Source organism: Dromiciops gliroides, chromosome 3 (genome assembly GCF_019393635.1).
Source record: "Dromiciops gliroides isolate mDroGli1 chromosome 3, mDroGli1.pri, whole genome shotgun sequence".
NCBI classification, from domain to species: domain Eukaryota; kingdom Metazoa; phylum Chordata; class Mammalia; order Microbiotheria; family Microbiotheriidae; genus Dromiciops; species Dromiciops gliroides.
Genome location: NC_057863.1, coordinates 598,014,246 through 598,035,760, shown reverse-complemented (window position 1 = coordinate 598,035,760; position 21,515 = coordinate 598,014,246). Strand labels below are relative to the sequence as shown.

At 50.2% G+C, this 21,515-nt stretch overlaps 1 protein-coding gene across 1 annotated transcript in view; it reads left to right on the top strand.

Moving 5' to 3' along the window:
- Positions 1-18,722, top strand: part of HIVEP3 (HIVEP zinc finger 3) — a 502,456-nt gene extending 483,734 nt beyond the window's left edge. The window contains 4 exon segments of the mRNA XM_043993099.1: positions 1,806-1,981; positions 10,100-10,186; positions 12,681-13,678; positions 14,739-18,722. Of these exon segments, the coding sequence (XP_043849034.1) occupies positions 1,806-1,981; positions 10,100-10,186; positions 12,681-13,678; positions 14,739-15,599 (2,122 nt within the window). The 3' untranslated portion in view covers positions 15,600-18,722.
- The last annotated feature ends 2,793 nt before the right edge of the window (positions 18,723-21,515 follow it).

Here is a 21,515-nt window from a genome sequence, read left to right as displayed (position 1 = left end):
ATCTGTCTTATGGGAGTGTCAGGTGTTCTGCTACCTTCCTCCTGGGACTGTTGTGGCAAAATCACTTTCGTGAACCTTCAAACAGAAGCCATCATCATCATTATCACTGTTGCTGTTGTTGCCATCATTGTCACCATCGTAAGAGAGATCTTTGAAGTCAAAATACCTGGATATGAGTCCTGGCTCTACCAAACATTTGCTTTGTGACCTTTTCCCTTTTAGGCCTGTGTGTCCTCCTTTGACCTTCTCTAAGGTATCTCCCATTCTTAATGTTCTATGAGTGCTACCCATAGTCAACTTCACAAATATAAGATGAATGAATCATAGCTAGATCATAAGAAGTCCATCTGAAAAAAATAGATTTTAGAGAACTGGGAACATAAAGCTAATCAGTAAGCACTTATTAAGCACCGACTCTATACCAGACATCATACAAGGAACTAAGGATACGAATATAAATAATGAAACCATCTTCACTCACAAGGAACTTCCATTCTATTGGTAGAAACCACATGTGGCTATTTAAAAACATATAGGATAAATACAAGGTAATTAAGGAGAGACTGTTCCAGAATTGAGGGGCAGCAGGATCTGGTGCTTGAGCTGTTTCTGTCTATGAGACAAAGAAAGTCAGGTCAGTGCAAAGTGATAAGGAAAAAAAAGCTACATTTAGAAGGACCATGTGCATAAAGGAGGAGAGAACCCTACTAGATTCAGTCCTGGTCAGAGCATGGTACAGTAGGAAATATGCTGGATTTGTAATCAAAGGGCCTTAACCCCAGATGACAAGCCACATGATTTCTATGGTCCTCAGTTTCCTTATCTGTAAAAGGAAGGGGTAGGATGAGGTGCTTTCTGTAGTCCCTTTAAGCCCTAAATCTAAGATCTTTTCAGTTATTTTTAAAATGTTCCTCTAGCATCTCTTTCATCTTGTAGGTGATGATCAGTGAAGCGGTCAACATTTAGGAGAACGGTCAAATGTCAGAAAATGTGAATAAATGAGGCAGAATCTGGGAAGGTTGTAAATATAAATGATAAGCTCAGGTTCCAACTATTCAAAACATAAATAAATTGTAGATCCTTCCAAGATGAACTGAATCAAACCTATTGTGTACCTTTCTGGGCATCATATTTTAGGAAGGTCTTTCATAAGGAGAAGGGTTTGAACAAGGGCTTTGAGACCCTAAGTGGTTTAGTGGAAAGAAGAGAAGATTTGGGAGGGAGTTCATGGCTGTTTTTGGAACATTTGGAGGGCTGGCTGGCGCATTGAGAGAGGAAGCAGCTTGATCTGCTCGGCCCCAGAATGCAGAACGAGACTCTGCTCAGGAGCTTGGCTCCCAGAGTAAAAGCCCTTCTGGGAGTTCAGAGAGGGGTCGGTGACTTGTGGGAAAGAGGAGGAGGAAGGCGGTGGGCACCGTTCTTGTACCACGGAAGACCGGGTTTTACTTGACTGCTTTCTCTGGGTGGGGAAGAGGCATGCTCTATCCTGCTCTCCTTCTGGTAGGTGTGGAGTTGCCCCTGCTACTCCCCAAGCTCCTGGGCATAGGCCTAGGTAGCAGCAATGAACCCTGTTCCCCCAGAGGGCCAAGTGTTGACCTGCCTCCAGAGCGTCTCGCTTCCCTGCTGTGTTTTATGTCTGCCTCAGCTCTCCGTGTCCTCCCATGGTCATGCATCTTTGCCTTTGGGTATCCCTAACCTGCTGAAAAATCCAGGGGTCCACATCTTCCCAGGTGGGGGAATCTTCCTCTTCTCCTCCTTCTTCTTCCTTTTATTTTTTTTTTTATCATGACGCCTGTTGCTCATAGGTACAAATCAAATGAAGAATATGTGTATGTGAGAGGCCGCGGACGAGGGAAATATGTTTGTGAGGAATGTGGAATTCGCTGCAGGAAACCAAGCATGCTGAAGAAACACATTCGCACGCACACTGACGTCAGGCCCTATGTCTGCAAGCATTGTCACTTTGCTTTTAAAACCAAAGGTAAGAGATGGGGAGCTTCCGCTCCCTTCCTGTGTCCAGGCTGTTCTTGCCAGTGAACAAGCCCTGGCCTCGCGGGACCAGCCAGTCTTGCTTCTCCCAGAGCCATAGCCACACGCTCATGCCACTGAGCACAGCTCTGGGGAGCAGGCACCAGCCAGCAGCGCCCCTTCGGCTCTCCAGCTACCTCCCAGTATGGGGCTTCCCCACAATCAGGGAAGAAGGAAAAAAGCAGGCAGGAGGGCTTCCCAACCCCAGGAACCAGCCCCTGAACCATTCATCCCATCATCTCAGGTTGGCACCCATCCTGACTGTGTGCCATTATTCTCTTGGAAATGGCTGCAGTTTCCTCCTCCTCATCCCTTTCCTTTGGCATAACCCTGATGGAGCAATAAAACCTGGCATCCATGCTCAGTCACAGAAGTCTTGCTGCTGGTGGGCATCCATTCTACTCTGATCCACAAGGCTCACCCATACTCACTGTTCATGGGTTTGCCCCCATGAACACCCACTCCCACATTCCATCCACCTCACCATGCCAAACTCACCTTTTCTCTGCCCCATCTCCCCCACACAGAAATGCCCACGTCTCCTCTCCCTCTTCTCGTTGCTCCATTTCTCCCCTCTACACACACAGCCTTGTCCTCCCCGTTGCCAGCCACATTCACTTCCTTGGCCTTGCTGTGGCATGGAGGAGGTAACTTGTACTTGGGTTGGGGTGGAGGGGAGACAGGAAGTGAGGGCAGTTGAGGCCAGCTAATACCCGGGTCTGTCAAGGCAAAGAGAAGAAGGCCCGCCATTGGTGGAGGCTGGCTCTAGGCTCTTCTGCTGATAGCCAATGACCCAGGGCTCAAGAATGAGAGTGGGAGTGAGGACCAAGCAGGATACAGGATGCTGCCTGGCTGACATTGCTACCTTTGAATGGTGTAAGTGAGGTAGGGGAGGGCCTTGGATTCACGGGGCTTGTGCTCTATCATCCACCAGCTGTCTGCCCTTAAGCCAGGCCTCTCTGGGCCTCAACCAGCTCATCTGTCAACTGGGGAACCTGGGCCAGATGATCCTCAAGGGCCCTTCTAGCCTTAATAACCTGTGCATCACCAGGAAAGAGAGAATAAGTTTGGATTCTGCCTATAGAGGGGTTTTTCCTTCTTAAATTAGGAAGCATTGGGTAGAACTCTCTGGACTTAGAGTCAGGACAGACCTGGGTTCAAATTCTCCCTCTGACACTTAGTGGCTATACAACTTTGAGCAAATCACCTGACCTTTCTCAGTTTCCTCATTTATAAACTGGGGATGATAGAATTTAGTTCACAGCATAGTTTGGGGGAATAGGGAGTCAAATGAGATAATGTGGACAGAGAACCTTAACACTTCACCCAACTTCCAGAAGGCCTTGGAAGGTAGAGGAGAGGAGGAGAGAGGCAGGAAGCTGCCAGACGCTCAGGATCGGCTGCAGAACCCAGTGAGGTACCATTCCGTGAGGGTTCCTCAAGCTCTGATATTTGTCATGAAGAAGTCTCAACCATATTGTTGACTGGCTGGCTTCTCCCCTTAGACAAACAACTCCCTGAAGAAGATGGCAGCAGCTTTGTGGTTCCTGCCATCGCTATTGAGCTCATTCAGTTCCACTTTCTTGGCTGTCTTTCTTTTCCTTCCATTTCTTTTTATAGCTTCTGGGATATTTTCATCTTCACTTTCCCTTGACTTCCTGTGACCCCCTTATGCTCCCCTCAGTTGTCTAGCTCGCACTTGGAATCAGCCCGGGTTACCTGAGGCTTTTCTTGTAAATGGTTGTATCTAAGGGATCTCTTTCCCACATTCTTCTCAAGTGGAGTCAGGTCAGCAGGACCTTTGCTCCTCTGTATGCAAGGAATTGGGCCCTCAAGCCAATAACCAAATGTCTTTCCCAAGCCATTGACCGATATCAACAAGCAGCCAGGAGAAGGGACTTGTTCAAAATCTTTCAACCGCTGCTCTCATCCAGCCTCCGTGACATTGAACCACCACACTCAAAATATTCCCTTCCCCCTTGTCTCTCGGAGCGGGGGGGGGGGGCAGGAGTAGTGAGCCCTGCTTTTGGTGGACCCCGATGATTGGGGCAGCCTTCTCTCCCCTTCCTGCCCACCCCCCATACCTGGTGTGTGGCTCTACTCACAAGCACTACTGACCTTCCCGGTGGGTTGGGATGGACAAGTTATCAGTCCCACCCCCTTCTGGCTGAGCTTCCGCCCAGCTTTCAAGTTAACTACTTCTGCCATGAGTATCCATGGTCTTGTTCCCTTCCCAGAGCTTCATCCCAGTCTCCAATGGAGCCCAAATCATTTCAATTCTGCCTGATGGAGGTTCAGACCTGCCTCCCCAAACCAAAAGCAGGAGGGGCCCTCCCATCTCTCTTTGGGGGTGCTATATCATGCCTCCTATCTTCTGCCCCTTTCCCTTAGGTCATTTTTTGGTTTTTTTTTGAGGGGCATGGTGCTGTTAACTAATTAGATAAAGTATTGGCTTATAATGTTCTCTACCTCCCCCCAATGGAGGTTGAATTTAATAGGAGACTCTGGAAGATCGAAATGCTTTTGAAACTCTAAAGGAATGAATCTTGAATGATGGAATTTCAAGCACCATGACAGGTAGTGGCAGAAAGGGAATCTCTTGGATCAGACCCCATGGATGACTGATGACTCTGGCTAAGGCCAGCCCTGTTTGGGGAGGACAATATCCACACAATGAAATCACTGACTCTACCTACATCAAGTTCCTTATTCTTCTCTGGGAAGAGTGTTTGACTGCTTTTGAGAGCCCAAGGACCTAGATCTCAAGGGATTCCCCAGGACTGAACTAACACCCATCGAGTCTTCTTCCCTCAGACAGCATAGCCCACCCATCTGTTACCCTTTCCTCCTGGGCTCAGTGCCATTCCATTAAACAAGCATTTATTAAGATCCTGCTAGTTGTCAGTCCTTGGGGATACAATATGGGTGAAAAGGGGGGGACCCTGTCCTCAATAAGCTTGCATTCTCCTGGAAGATCTTACATTCTCCTGGCTCTGTCTGTCTTTGCTTGTCAGTCTGCTTCTCTCCCCTGTCTGCCTGTCTGTCTGTCTGCTTTCCTGTCTTGGTCTCTACGTTCAGATAAGTGAGATTGACTTAGCTTCTCTAAGAGCCAACTGAAGAGCTCTTGGCATGGAATGATGAGGCCAACAGCAGTGGCCCTGTGGAGGGCAGAGCGCTGGGGGCCTGGTTCCTCAGGCAGGCATTGGGGTGAGGGGGAAAGGGGCACACCTGTGCAGAACCTCAAGGCTGGTACATAGCCCTCTGGGTTCTGGTCCACGGGTACCATACCACAGTTGACCATGGACTTCTTCTTGGGTCCAGGGAGATCCTGCCCTTGAGCTGGTATGCAGGTCTTTGAGGCTGAACAACTAGATTTTGTTATTTGCCACTGTACTTAAGTCAAGAGTGATCTCTTTTCTCCAGGCCTACCATCCTTCCTCTGCTTTCTTGACTTCTACCCCCACACTTGTGGTTGGGTTCTAGGACAACCAAAAAAGACCCAGGTCCCTGAAATCTCTCTTCCCTGAAAATTTGAGCCTATCTCCTTCCCAAGAAAGGAGTTGTGAAACCCTAACTGTGCTTCCCAGCCAAAGGGCTAGAGGCCCAATGGAGCCCACTCCTGGTTGATGATGAAGGGAAGAGAGGAAGGGGAAACTGAGGCTATAATTCTACCTGACCCACTTCTTCCACCTTTCTCAGGTGCCTACTCTCATTCCTCAGCCCCTCTCTAACCCTGGATCCCTCTCTTTAACAATCTAATCACGAGACTCCGGACTCTGGGTCAGAGAGAATGACAACAGGGCTTAGCAAGAGAAATTGGTCCCACCTAATCTTTCCGAGCTGGGGCTAGGGCCATATTGTTTTTGGATATTGACAATGGAGGCAAGAAGCAGGAGTACTGGCCTGGGACTCAGGAGTCCCAGAGTTTTAGTCCTGCTTCTGCCCCTCTGCTAGCAGTATGACCTTGGGCAAATCACTTCCCTTTCCTGGGCCTCAGTTTCCCCTTCTGTCAAATAAAGGAATTAGATGGTCTCCAAGGTCCTTTCCAATCCTGGTGGCCTACACATCTGTGAATTTCAAGATTGACATTAGCGTCCTCTCCTGCTTCCTCCTCCAAATTCTGGTGGTCCTGATAAGCCAATCATTCACTTAACCCATCACAACTCCATTGTCCTTCCTCTCTGACTGGGGGCCACGCTGGAAGGGAGTGAGGGTAGTACCCAGTGTTGCTTTGGTTCAATAGCAGTGAATTCAGAATAAGAAGATCTGGGTCGGGGGCGGGGGGTGGGTAGGGGGCAGCTAGATGGTGCAGTGGATAGAGCACCGGCCCTGGATTCAGAAGGACCTGAGTTCAAATCTGGCCTCAGACACTTAACACTTACTAGCTGTGTGACCCTGGGCAAGTCACTTAACCCCAATTGCCTCACCCAAAAGAAGAAGAAGAAGAAGAAGAAGAAGAAGAAGAAGAAGAAGAAGAAGAAGAAGAAGAAGAAGAAGAAGAAGAAGAAGAAGATGATGATGATGATCTGGGTCAAATATCAGCTCTTCCATTCTCCAGCTATGTAACCTTGGACAAGTCCCTTCCGCCTCCCCAGGCCTCAGTTTCCTTCTCTGTAAAATGAACAGGCTGGGCTAGAAGATCTCTAAGACTTCTTCTGGCTCTAAAAGTATATGACTATAAGCCCACCCCACTCCCAAGCCGTGCTTGGAACAAAATTCACCCTCCCCAGTTTTCTGACTGGGGTAACCACTTGCTCTCTTGAGCTGCCCCATGAAGGGAAAATCCCAGAAAGGGAGGGATGGAAATCAAAGAGGTGCCAAAGCATTCCCTCATTCTTATCTCTGGTGAAAGACAACCATGGTCCTCTGGGACTCCAGGTCTACCACTATGCCAGGGCCATTGGCAATGGGCATCATGGCAGATTTGGAAGGAGAGTCACGAGACTGTTTCAGCCCAGTCAGGTGCTTCGATGACTAGCCTTGGGATCCAAGAAGCTAGCCAAGGAATAAGACCAAGATGATTCAGAGCCCTGGATCTGGAGCCAGAGGGCCTGGGCTCATACCTTTTCCTTTCTAATTACTGCTGACACCTGCCCAGTCCCTTCTCTTTGAGCTTCACTGGTACAAGGGTCTCAGATTCAATGATCACTAATGTTGTGTCCTACTCAGAATCTTATATGATATGGGAGCTAAGAAGCAAGAGAGATCATTGAGGCCTAAGATGGTGAGAGAAGACTTCCCTGAGGAGCTAGAATTTGTACTGAACCTTGAAACATGGGTAGAACTTAGATAAACTGTGATCGGGGAGAGCATCCCAGGCAGGGGGAAGTATGTCCAAAGGCGTGGAGGTGGGACTATGCCAGGTGTATTGTGAGATTGTGAGGGATGATAAGGAAGAAAGTTTGAAAATGTAAATAAAGAGGAAAGTGGGGAGAGGAGGCTGAGGAGAGGAAAACTATATACATTCCTCTCCTCCCTCTTGTTCCCTAGCATTCTTCCTCCATTAGTTTCCCAGAGCCTGCCCACCTATCTCCCTCTCCCTCTCCTGGAGATACCTGCTCTCGATATGCTTGGTGCAGCCAGTTCCACCCCAAGGGCCATGGCCAACTTCCCCTTTTTCCCCCTAACCCAAGAGTTCCCTCCACCATGATGGGAGAGTCCCTTTGAAATTCCCATTGGGCTCAGTCCAAAAAGCCTGGTTGCTAGCTATCCCAAACAGGGATGATTCTGTTTGGTTCAGTTCAGCTCAGCAAACAGATTATGAGACTTTTTTGGCTGAGCCCTAAGCCCATGGAGGGGCAGATACAGGGTCCAGATAAGCCATAGTCCCTGTTCTCACCCTAGGTATGGAGCCACACTGAAGGTCTCAGGCTCTGGGGTGGGGAGAAGAATGGAAGGAGGAAGAAAGGAAGCCCCCAGTGCCAGGAAGGCAGCAACAGACAGTGAGCAGGGGGGGATGGTGGCCCAGAGAAGAGAGAGGCTCTAAGAATCATGGAGGGAGGGGAGAGGGTTGCTTCTGGAGCCATTTTCATCCAAGTATATGATGACCAGATTTCTGATCAGCCAGCATGGAAAGGATGGAGAAGAGATGAGCTGAGATGAATGAGAATCAGAAATAGAAGAAAAATGTGTTTCTTCTTCCTTCTTCCCAATCTCCAGTCTGTGGTAGGTGGCACTGGTAGAGGAGGTGAGAAGAGGAAATTCTCCCCCTCTTCTCCCTCCATGGGACTTAGGGTCACCAAGGAATACCAGCCTAAGAGAGTTCATTAGGCCACCTATATAGCAGCTATAAACCCTCGTGGTTCTAAGATATGACAACTGTGAAGTGACAATGACTTTGTGAACAACCATACTATTGGCTTGGGCTGGGTGTGGTCATTCACAGAGTAAACAACACACTTCACAATTTATCTGCAACAATACTGAAACCAAAAGAAGAATTCCACTGTCTTTCCATTATCTGTCCTCCCTCTCTAGGTAATCAAAAAGTGGGCTAGGGCTAGGCATGGAGAGAGGGAGAGGGGAGCAGAACCTATGGACCCAATTAACTCCAAGAGAAAGCCTAGTATCTTACCCAGAGAGCTTAGCTTTAAAGACAGAAATTCATTTCAGATCCAATCCCCAGAACACCCCAACCTCACTAGGGCCCAGGAGTCCTGGTCTAAGATAGTGCTTCATTAAGACCTGCCCCAGTAAAGGTGGAATGAGAAAAACCATTTGCAAGCTCTGGATCTCTTTCTCTCTGCCCCCTCCTTCCACTTGCCCCCCAGAGCCAAGCGTGCACCAGCTTTGCCTCAACAGAGAGATTTCAGTGACGCACAACCTAGGGAGGTAGAAAAGGCACTGGTTCTGGCCCTGGCATACTGTCCCTGCCTGGCCCATCTTCCCAGAGCTGGGGGGCGGGGTGATCCCCAAGAAGGAAGCTGGAGCTAGGGAAGAAGCCTGGGTCTTCCAGCTTGATCTGCTCTTCTCTGATCCCAAAGATGACATCAAACCACCCCAACCCAATCTCAGACATTGACCTTTCATTGGGGGTTACTCCAGTTACAGCCCTGGTATTTCCTCAGACCTGGACTATGAGGATGGATGTCCTCAGCTATGGGAAAATTTCATAGGAGCAGAAGACCTTGACCAAGGGTGGGACTCCATAAGTCCATAAGGGGAGCTGGCCTTGGTGGCAATGGCCAACAAGCCCGTAGCAGGGACACTTTGTAATCTGTATCTTGTTCCCTCTTATTTATCTTCTTATTTCAACCTCTCTCCCTGATCCTCATCTCCGTCTTCAACCCAATCATCCTTCATCCCACCCCACTCTATATTTATCCTACCCCTGCCTCCTCCCTCACCCCTTTGTCCCTCCACCCTAATCACACCCTCTCATCATCCTGCCCTTTATTCCCCCTTCATCATCCAGTCGCCTTCCATCCTTACCCCACCCACCCCATCTTCCCCCTCCCCCATCCTCATCGCACCCTTCATTCACCCTGACTTCATCCCACCTACCATCATCTGACTCCACCTCAACCTGTCACCATGGAATCTCACCATCATTCTCATCCTACCTTCTCGTCAATACTCCTATCCCAACCCCACCAAGCCCCCATGATCCTACCACCACATTCCATCACTATTCCATCTTCAGCCCATCTTCATTCTACCTCCCCTCATCCCATCCCACCCCACTGCATCCCCGTCCATCGTCCCCTTTCTCTATCATCATCCCGTCTTTTCCTCATTCTGTCCATGCTCTCTCCTGTTCCAGTGCCATCCTACCTCATCCCCACCTATCCTGTTCTGAACCATCCCCCCTTCCCCATCCCTCCCCCTTCCTAGGCTCCAGCCTCTTCTGTGGCTGAGTGTCCACATTTAGAGATGATGCCTTCAAAGCAGCCTCTGCTCTGTTCTGCTCACTCCCCCTGGAGCAGGCTCTGAGCTAGCCCCAGCTCTGCAGGTGTTCCTGGGGCTGACTCTGCTCAGACTTCCCTTCCCATCCCACCTCAGGCCCCTCTCCACCTCTTCCACCAGCCCCTCAAGAAAGAGAATGCTCTGACCTTTGCCTCTCTCTGTCTAGGGAATCTGACTAAGCACATGAAGTCCAAGGCTCACAGCAAAAAGTGTCAGGAGATGGGGCTGCTGGTGGAGCTGGAAGCCGAGGAAGGTACGATCCCCCCCCCCCCCCCCGATCTGGGCCTGCCTGTGTCCAGCCCTGGTCCTAGAGGAGATCCCTGGCCCAGGATCCTGGTCATAGCTGTGCCATTGGCTCGCAGCACATCCTTGGGGAGTGGGATGGGACAGTGCCAGAAAGCTAGGCTGGAAGTCAGGAGACCTGGACGGTCTTAGGATCCCCTAGATATCTGTCACCAGTATCCGACTCAGACACTCTGACCATGGCTCCGAGTCCCTTCCCCTCTGCGTGCCTGCCTCAGGTTCCCCCTCTGACACCCTGACCGTTACATCTTCCCGTCACTGCTTTAAATCTATGGCACAAATGGGATGGTGATCTATCTCTAAGCAAGCTTCCTCCTCCCTCAAAACCTGCCTGTTTGAGCAAGTCCCAGCAGACGGGATTATCTTGCGTTGAGCATGAGTGACCCCCAGTGGCGGGATCCCCGAAGCTCTCCTCCAGCATCAGTGGCTTGCCTGTTTCCCAGTGGCTTTTCTGCAGCTTTTCTTCCTGCCCTGAAATTAGGGGATGGAGGGAGGAGATGGGCAGGCGGGGGAAGGAGGTGGGTGTGAGAACAACCCACACCTATCCAGGGGCTTCAGGAGTCATCTGCCCACCAGGATACAGAATCACAGAGAATGTTCCCGTTGCATGGGCCCTTAGACCCATCCCTTAATGTTAGAGAGGAGAAAGTGAGGCACAGATACCTGCCTCCTCCCGTCCCGCCCCCACCACTCATTCCCTGGCTAAGGTCACACAGCTATAAGTGTTGAAACTATGGTTTGGACCTGAAGGTTCCTGATTCCCAGGCCTGAACTCCTTACCCCGACCCTGGCCTGCCTCCCATCCTGGACTGTCTAGTTTGGTTCTGTGGCCACGTGGGATGAGGGAGGAGGAGGTTCTATAGTCTGACGCAGGGTCAGTGGAGGCTGGCCAAGATGGGGAGGCGACTGGAGACCAAAGGAGGATTGGGTGAGAGACCTGAGGATGTTTTAACCCGGAGAAAAGAAAACTTGTTTGGGGCGGAGAAGGTGGGAACTCAATCCTTGTCTCAGGTGTCCCAAAGGGCTATTTGTGGAAAGCGGATTAAACTTGTTTTCCTTGGACTCAAAGGGAATTTTCAGAGGTAGATTTCAGCTCCGTAGAAGGGCAAACTTACTAACAATCAGAACTGTCCAAAAGTAGGATGTCTTCCCTGGGGAGGTAGTGAGGTTCCCATCGCTGGCAGTCTTTAAGGATAGGTTGAATGGGGCAGCTAGGTGGCACCATAGTGAACAGAGCACTGGCCCTGGACTCAGGAGGATCTGAGTTCAAATCCAGCCTCAGAGACTTACTAGCTTTGTGACCCTGGGTAAGTCACTTAACCCTGATTGCCTCCCCTCAAAAAAAAAAGTATAGATTGAATGACAATTTGTTGTGGTTGGGATAGAGGGTATTTCCATTGAAATAAGAACTAGAGGGGCAGCTAGGTAGTGCAGTGGATAAAGCACTGGCCCTGGATTCAGGGGGACCTGAGTTTAAATCTGGTTTCAGATACTTGACACTTACCAGCTGTGTGACCCTGGGCAAGTCACTTAATCCTCCTTGCCTTGCCCCCAAAAAACCAAAACTACATGAACTAGACCTTATGCCTTCTGAGTGTGATGATGAGATTTTACAATTTTGTGAAATCACTTCCCTGGGCCTCAGTTTCCCCATCTGTAAGATAATGGGCTTGGAAGAGATGCTGATGACCATTGTTAGCATTTATAAAAGGCCTCAGGTTTTGCAAAGTATTCAGTGTTAGCTTTATGGTCTTAACATTTTGTGTCTATGATTGTACCTGTGGCACAAATAGGAAGTTCATCCTGCTGATCACTAAGCTTCCTTCCCGCTCAAAGTTCTAATATCATTATCAACCTACCCAACCCTTCCCTAGCCTCCATTTACATAAAGGAAACCAAGGCCCAGAGAGGTTAGGTAATTTGATGAAAGTCACATAGCGAGTTAGACCCAGAAGGAGGACTCAGCTCTTGATTCCAAGCCCAAGACTCTTTCCATTACACCGCTAGGCTTCTGTCCAAGGAAGTCCTCTAAATGCTAGAGTTTATTCGATGCCAGATTGTCATCCAGGCCAGAGCCCAGTGGGGTATAGGCTGCACTCTCTCTGGCTGAGAGAGGCTCACAATGACCAGGGGCTTAGGGTCATAGAATCCCAGAGCTGGAAAGGGCCTTTGGGATCATCCAAGCCAAGCCCTTCATTTTACAGAAAAGGAAACTGAGGTACTTTGCCCAAGGCCATCCATCCTTTCATAAGCCAGGCAGCCTTGTGCTAGACACTCCTGCAGAAGATCCTCTGGTTGGAAGAATCCTCTCTTCTGCCTGACGGACCAGCGTAGCAAGCCCTGTATCCAAATGCCTTGGAGCAGGGGGGCGGGGGCGGGGCCTGAGACCTAGAGGGTGGGTAGGCCTCGTCCACGCCCCTGAGTTTGGTCTGTCTCTCGTTCAGGAGCCAGTGACGACCCCTTCCAGGATTCCGAGGGGCGGGAGGGCTCTGAGCCAGTGGAAGAACACCAATTTTCTGATCTGGAGGAATCCGACGAGGACGATGAAGATGAGGAGGAGGAGGAGGAAGAGGAGGAGAGCCAGGACGAGCCCGCTCCGAAGCCCTCAGAAGGGCCACCACCTGCCGGACACTCCAAGGCTAGCTCTCCACCAGCTCAGGACAAAAGCCCCCGAGTAGTCCCGTCTTTGCCCCAGGACTTTACCTCCCGTGACCAGCCCACAGCAAGCTCGAGATCGGAGGCGAGATGGCCGGCGGACTGGAGCCAAGCTGCCACCTGCCGGAGCCACTCATGTCTCCACCAGCCAGCTCGGACGTCCCGGGAGCCCTTGGCTCCTGGTGAACAGGAACTGGCCCCAAACCAGCAGGGGGGGATCTTAGCCATGGGCCCGTTGTTGAGCTCCCAGGCCCCATCCCCAAGAAGGTCATGGTCCCCTGGCAAGGAGCCCTGCAGCAGCAGACCCATGATCCCCCGAAAACACTCACTAACCAAAAACGGAAGTCCTCCCCAGTGCTTTGCACCCGCTGGAGAAATGCCATCCTTCCGGTGCAGCCCTCCTAGGAGAGGGGGTTCACCCGGGCCCTGGATGGCATCTCCTCTCCGGTGCACGTCACCCTCAACTCACTTGTCCCCAAGAAGAGAACTATCCCCCCGAGCCTATCTCCCACCAGAGGGCGGGGTCTCTCCAGACAGGAACTTGTCTCCTAGCCAGGAGATGATGCCCCTAAGACACTCATCCCCCAAGCCAATGTCTCCAGGACTTTCTGAGTCCCCCCCACAATACCCACTGCCAGGGAAAGATGACTTAGTGTTCAGAAGTGGCGCAGCAGTGGACGAGCAAACCCTGGGCAGCGTTACAGTCGCTCAGCGTGGTCTCTTCTCTCAAAAGCCTCTACCTCATGAGCACCTTGGCAAAAACGTGGAGACCTCTGAATCCAGGACGGTGAGTTGTTGTACCCTCTCAGTGGATTTTTCTGGGATCTTCTTAAGGGGCGTGTTTTGGTGTTTGTTTGTTTGTTTTCATTTAAGACATTATTCCTGAGGGGTATAAAAGGAGAAAAAAGTCAGGAAGGGTGGAGTCCTCAGAAGTTCTCTCTCCCATGAACAAGATCACAGCAGCAGCCCCTCCCCTCCCCGCAGGTTTAGCGTTCAGCCCTGGGTAGTTAAGAATGTCCAGTCCTTAATTGTTCCTATGGATACATTAAAGAATTAATGCTATATCCTAAAATTGTGGTCACCATCCATACCCTCACCATCACCACTACCACCACCGTCCCTGTCACCCTCACTGCCACCACCATCACCACCACCATTTCTTTAGTGTCTGTTGGCCTGTGGTCTTCTAAATCCACATAATTCCTATGGTCTAGAACAGGAGTGTCAAACTCACGGCCTTCACTCAGCACTCCCAGTAGGCCTAAACCAGATCAAAAAATAATTGGGAAACATCTAGCAAAATTAATAAAAATACAGCATAACACAGATAATGTCAATCTGTGGTTTTCTAAATCAATATGCAGCCAAAGGGGATCCAGTTTGACACCACTGGTCTAGAACCTAACATTGTAAGATAATATTTTGCCTGATCTCTGATCAGAGAATCTCTTTTTTTCTAAATTTGTGCTTCCAATAGTGGTCTTGGGGTGGCGGGTGGGGAGAGGAACAGATGAGGCCAGTGGGTTTCAGCGCTGTGTCTAGACCACAGAGGACCTTCACCTTCCTTCCTGTGGCACACACCATTTCAAGAAAGGGGATCTGGGGAAGCAGAAAGGAGATCCAGAATCTTAGGTGTTAACTCAGCCACACTGGCATTCCTGAACCTCCCGGCCAGATGTGATGTCCGGGCCCAGCCTGAAGGCCTAGGCTTTCTATAGGACCTTTATTCTGTGCCAGGCCTGTGACCCTCACTCCCCCATGATCCCTTGTTACTCACCCCAGGAATGAACCTGCTGTTGTGCTTATCCCTTGTGTGGGTCTGTGTGTGTGTTTGTCACCCAATGCAGAAGTTGGAGCCCAGAAGCCCAGCCTGCTCACCTGGTCCTGCTCACCCGTTTCCCTCCAGACCCTTCTCTTCACTTCATGAATTCCACGGCCACATCCCAGGCCGGACAGGAGAGAACCTCTTTAGCCATCTCCCTCTGCATTCTCAGCGGTTAGCCAGGACCCCATGCCCCATGATCCCCATCGGGGGGATCCAAATGGTCCAGGCCAGGCCCAGCACCCATCCCACACTGATGCCTGGGGCTGGGCTGCCGTGGTCCACCTGCTTCTTTGGTGGGGGCAGCGACCTGACCGACTCCCGGCAGGCTCAGGAGAGAAGCCGAGAAGGCCTACCAGAGACCTCCTCAGCATCTGTGTCTCCAGTGGCCAAGGTCTCCAAGTTCACTCTGTCCTCAGAGCTGGAGAGTAGCAGCTATTCCGTAGAGAGAACGAGGACTAGTGAGGGTCAGGTTGTGTCGGACTGGGAGACGCCCAGGATCGGAGGAATGTCCTCGGAGACCAAGGCTCCCGCCCCCACGGACAGCCCCAGCCCGAGCTCTGAGCAGTCTCCCAGGCCATCCCCCGGCAGGACAGGGCAGGCAAAGAGGCCTAGCCCTAAAGCAGCCCACAACAGCCCCTGCAGTGACTCTGAGACACCACGCACTTTCCCCTGGGTGATTCCTTCCCAGACGTTGGACCGAAGCAGCTCCACGGGCTGTCTCATGGAGCCCACCCGGTGCCTAGCGACCCGCAGGAGGAACCTGTCGGGAGAGCTCAGGCCCTCGGCCAGCCCTTGTCGTCAGCTGGGCTCCCCGCCCTTGGAGAGCGAGGGGCCTGGACAAGCTTCCAGGAGGCCGGAGGACAAAGACGAAGGAAGCTCCTAGGTCTTCCCCTCACCCCCATCTGCATCAGCGTTAGGCTTCCAGTATAAAAGAACAGACATTCCCAACACTCTTTCCTGCAGTATCGTCATCACACGCAGACGCACTCTCACTTAACGACCAAACTCACAGAAACGTCCCTTGTGGAGTCGTCCCCATCTGGTATTATCTTCCCATGTATGCAGTTACTTGTGCCTTTTCTGAGACCTTTTTTTGCTTGAAATGTTTAAAAGGAAAAACAAATGAGGTGTTTAAGGCTGTGAATATTTTTGTAGAGTTTTTCGAAGGGGGTTGGTTGAGTGGTGTCCTCTAGCGTCACAGTGAGCTGGGTGTCCCCTGGTCCCTGCCAGGGCCAGGGAAAGGCAGCTGTTTACTGCGGGAGGTTATGCACTGAAAAAAAAAAAAACGAACCCAAGAAACCTTTTTTTTTTATACTGATTAAATGAAAAAAAAATGTTCCTCTGTATAGATGTTTATGGTTCCTATTTAATCATCCACCAAGTGCTTGTCTGCTTGTCTCTTTTTTGGGTGGCCTTCCCCCCTCCCCCAGCCCCTCATACCCTCAGACAGTTTGGAAATGCCTTCCACCTAACAACTCCTCCCCCTGCCCCCAGTTGGGAGTAGACTGAAGAGGGAAGTCTGATAACTACCAGACAGACTGAGGATGGCCCTCCCCAAACTCAGCTCTACCCTGATGCCTTCCCATCAGTCAGAGAAAGCATCTGTCTATCTTTATTATTTTAAGAAGGGAAAGAAGTTTCATCTTTGAGTATTTACATTCAAGATATAGGAAGCGATTAGACAGAGGTGCCCATATCTGAATGGTATTTCTTCGGGCCGTGAAATTCTCATTCCGGCTTTCATAACGCTGGTGACACTGGCCAAGGGGGTGCAGAACTGCCCCTCCCCACCGTGTACTGAGTATCAAAGTCTAGGTTCTGAATGTTTGTCTCCCTCTCCCTCCTCTCCAGAAAGCTGAGCTGCTCTTTTGATGTTAAAAGCTCACGTTTGCTGCCCATTTCAGAGAGAACAGAGAATCACTGACCAAATCCTACCCCGGGCCTTTCAGAGAAAGGCCTTGGAAAGATCCTTGGGGATCAGAGCTATTGGCCCCATACCTCATAAAACTCTGGCCTTAAATCTCCCCGGGGTCTAGGCAGCCGTGGGATCGTGATTGGTCCATAGAGCTCGAAGGGACCTTCAAGATCACGCGTATTCCAACTTTTCATAGTATGGATGATTCTCTTTCATGGATGAGCCATTGGAAGCGCTTAGTCTCATGGATACAGGGTCTTAGGATTTAGGGCTGAAGAGATCTTAGAGGTCATTTCTACCCAGGAGGCAACCGAGGTCCAGAGAATCGAGTCACCTGAGCAGTTTGCTGCAGTAGGGCAAGCACCATTTTTGGAGCCAGAGGATCTGGATGTGAGTCTCAGCTCTGGCGCTTAGCCTCACTGCTCCTCAATGGGCCTCCATTTCTTCCTCTGCAGAATGAGGGAGAGGGATAGATCTTCTTTAAGGTCCTTTCCAGTTTTAAATATTCTGAAGCCCCATTGAGGTGGCCAGCCAGGGTGGGTCAGGATGCCCTTTGTCACCTGTCCAATTGACCTTGATTCTTGGTGCCAGATATTCTGCTCCTGACCAGAAATCAGGAGAGCCAACGCCATCTGGACTTTCTCAGGCATTGGCTCACAGCTTAAAAGGTAGGTGTTCATATGCTCTGCCCTGCTATATAGTCGGCAGATTCCAAGAACTTTTCTCCTATTGGCATGTCCTATCCAAGGATCCAGGAAGATGCCAAGGGAAGGAATATGTAGGCTGGGAGACCAGTGTGCCAAAGCTACACGATCTCCCCCCTGCTCCTCCCCCCCCACACACCCTTGGGGCAAAGGCCTCATGGCCTCATCAAGGGTAGGACAGAAGAGCAGGGATAGGGATAGATCCTCAGATCCTCAGATGTGGAGCTGAAAAAGAGCCCCTTGACCAGACCTGTAATTTTACAGCCAATATCTCCAACAAGTCCCCATCTGATCTTGACTTGCACATCTCCAGGGAAGGGAAGCTCACTACCTCCTGAGGCAGCCTAGTGCTAATTTGGAACAGAAGGAAATCGGGAAGTTTCCCCTAACTGAACGCTGCCTCTATTCAGCTCTTCCTCCATTGCCCCTGGCTTCTCCCTCTGGGGTCAGAGTCCATCTGATGCCTCTTTCCTATAGCACTGATCATGAGAGCCCTCTCTTCTCTAGGCTCAGCATATCTTCTTATAGCTTGGTATTCTCTCCTCTGTCCTTCTGGTTGACCTCCCTCACACCTGCTCTGGTTTCCCCAAATGTGGCCCTGTGGCATTTTCATACCTTCTGAGATCAATTGGGAATAAGCAATACCTAGAAAGGATTTCTATCTGGTTCGTTTTCTTGGGCGGGTCGCTTTGAAATGCTCACTCCCTTCCATTGATTCTGCCGCCCAACCGGGCCCGATTCACCTGGGTCTCCCTCTCCCCTCCCTTTTCCTCATTCTTTTTTTGCCCCTGAGCTTCCTGCTCTATTTTTTGATCACCAAGGGGCATTGGGAAGGGGGAAGGCTGCAGAAACCAACTTGGTTCCAAGGCCATGTACCCCATCTGTTTATCATTAGGAGCAATCCTATGGCACGGGTGATCACCTTAGGGAACAAAGGCCCCCGTAGGTGATCTCATGCCGGCTCATGCCATGCTTCATCTTGTGCAAAATCGTGCAGGTATTTCTGTAAGTGGGCATGTCTGTGTTCTTACAAATGGCAATAGTAATCATTCCAAAAGAAGCTCTGTAGATATATAGCTATATATGTACAGAGGGGCTTGGGGAGGGGGGGGACTTGCCTGTAATTTTATTGAAACTCTGCTTTCCACAGTTGCATCTTGCAAAGTCTGTATGGTTATATATCGGTGCAAAAACCCCACAACAACAAGCCCACCCAGGTTTAAAGCACAGCCTCTTTATGTACAAATGAGGAAAACGATATTTCGTGTGTGATGTTCCCGACTCTTCTTGTAAATGACGTCTGGACTGTGAATGAGAAGTTTTTACAAGTATAATAATTTATTATAGCTCAGGCTGTCTGTTCAGTCTGGGCCTATTTTTTTTTTAAACAGCATGTTGGAATAAATTTTCTAAGTCCCAACATAGCCCTCCTTGACTGGCTGGTGACCTTTACTCACCGAACATGAGAGCTGGAGGGAGCTGTCAATATATATGTCAAACCCCACTCATTTTCCTAGATGGGGAAACTGAGGTCCAAAGAGATGAGATCTCACTACTTGAGGGAGACTGACAAAACCAGGATGAAAACCCACTAAGTCCACCACCATCACTACCACCCCACCCAAATCACTTTTAGGGTCAGAGAGTCAGAAAGAGCCCTTAAAGTCCAACTACCTCATTTTACAGAAAATAATAGCTAGCACATATATGGTGCTTTGAGAATGTTTTACAAATGTGATTTCTTTTGATCCTCAAAACATCACCAGAAGGTAGATACCATTATCATCCCCATTTTATGGCTAGGGAAACTGAGGCTTGAAAGGGATGAAGCAACTTGCGGAGGGCCACACAGCTGGTAAGTGTTTAGGGCCACTTTCTATCTTTCTGTCTCCATGCCCAGTATTCTATCCACTGTGCCTTCGAGCTGCCTCTAGATGAAGAGACTCGGCACAGAGAAGGTAGATTGAATTGCCTATGGTCACAAAGGTGCTAAGTGGTAGAGATGAAAAGGTCAGTCACATTTGTCCCTGGTGGCCGCATTGGTCCCTGATGCCTGCATCTGTCTGGAGTGGAGAGGGACTCGGGGCCAGCATTGCCAGCAACACAGAGTAGTGGGAAGAGTTTGGGATCTAGAAAAGAGCTTACCTTGAGCCCCAAGGCCAATATTTCCCACCTCTATAAGCTGAGAAGCTTACCAGTTTTGACTTAGAAGGCATCTTTTCCAACCCCCTTGTTCAGAAACCCCAAGGCCCAGTCCAGAGAGGGTAGGTTACTCACCCAAGGTCACACAAGTAGTAAATGTCAGAGTCAGGATTCAGACCCAGTTTCTCCAGCTGTGAATGTAGTACTTTCCACTGTACTGGGCAGCCTTGGTCATCAACTGTCTCTTCCCCAAAATGAGGAGATTGAGTTACATGTTCAGAATGACCTAAAAGGAAAGCATTTAACTACCCTTAAAAGGTCAATGTATCTTCCTGGATAAACAGGAAGTATGGACCTTTTGCTGGCCAGCGAGCAAGAGAAGTGTTTCCCAACCTGATGCTAGGCCCTGTAGAGCCAAATGCCTAACCTGTGACTTAGAGCAGAATGTCAGGGCTGGGAAGGCCCTTAGAACAGAGAATGTTAGTGCTGGGAGAAAACCTAGAACATAAAATGTCAGAACTGGGATGGACCTTAGAACCAAGAAAGCTGGAGCTAGAAAAGACCTTAGAATATAGAATATCAGAGCTGAGAGGGAGCTTAAAACAGAGAATGTCAAAACTGGAAAAGAATTTAGACACTGTCCAGTCCAACACCCTTCAGTACACAGATGGGGAAACTGAGACCCAGAAAGAAGAAATGACTTGGCCCGTGGTCGTACAAGTAGTGTTGGACCTGGGGCCTGAACCTAGGTCTCCTGAATTCCCAAATCCGGTTGTACGGTTTCTTCCCTTACACACCACTGTCCTAGCCCCTCCAAGTGGAGCTGAAAGGGGTAACTGCAGAATTTTTATAAGGACCATAGGCCTTTGAATATGTGGGTCCCTCCAGGCCTGGCCAGTAGTGGCGGGCAGTCAAACCATCTGCCAATGAAGAGGAAAGGGAGTCCCAAGATTTAGATTTGAAGCAGGCCCCTGCCTCTCCTCAGACGAGTCACTTCCCCCTCTACGGGCCTCTGTTTCTACAGTTGTAAACTGGTACCAGACTGCCTTCTGTCATTTTAATCTCCTGGAGACTGCTGGTGAGCAAATCATTCATCCCTTTGAAACTGTTTTCTCATCTGTAAAATGGGGGTGATAGTTCTGGTGCTTCCTCCCACACAGGGATACTGTGGGAAGAAGAAAAGAAAAATCTCTTTGTAAAGTTTAAAGTGTTACAAGGTGGGAGCCATTCTTCCAACCTCTGTTCTCCCCCTGACACCAGCTGCCATCTGGCCCACGCAGACTGGAAGGGCCTCCCCTTGCCCTTCTGTCCCTGAGCAAGTCCTCAATTCTCCCCCCTCCCCCTGGCTGGCCCCTCCCTATCCCCTCCCCTACCCCTACACACCCCCACCCCCACCCCCTTGCAGGCCAGCCCTCAGAAGGCCGCATCAGCAAAGCTATGGGAGGGAGCTGCTGTCAGGAATGGATTTGACCTTGGCCTTCGCCTGGGGGTCCCCCCTTTCCCCAAACCCCCGGCCCTAGCTTCTAGCCTCAAGGCCTAAAGAGTTTGGCCCTCTGGAGAGGTAGGAGGCCCAGAGGGAAGAAGACAGAATCTGAAGATGGGCACCGAGCCTCAATGTCTGGCTCTGCTGCTGGCTTACTGGGTGACCGACCCGGCAAGTCACTTGTCCTTTCTCAGCTCAAGCTAGTGACCCAGAAGATGGGAGAGGGGGTGATACATCTAGCTGGAACCTTCCAGGAAGACCCTTATTTTTTAGATAAAGAAACTGAAGCCCAGGAAGCAAAGCCACAGGTAATAAGTGTCAAAGGTGAGGTTTAACGCCAAGGCCCCTCTGACTCCAGAACCAGCTCTCTCTCTGCTGTGCCGTCCTCTTCCTCTTTGTCATCATCCTAAGCAATACTTTCACTTCCCTTGGCATAGTGCTCAGAGAGCTGCACCCAGAGTCAAGAAAATCCAATTCAGCCTGGATACTTACTAGCTGTGTGACCCTGGGCAAGTCACTTCCCCTCTAACTGCTGCAGTCTCCTCAACTATAAAT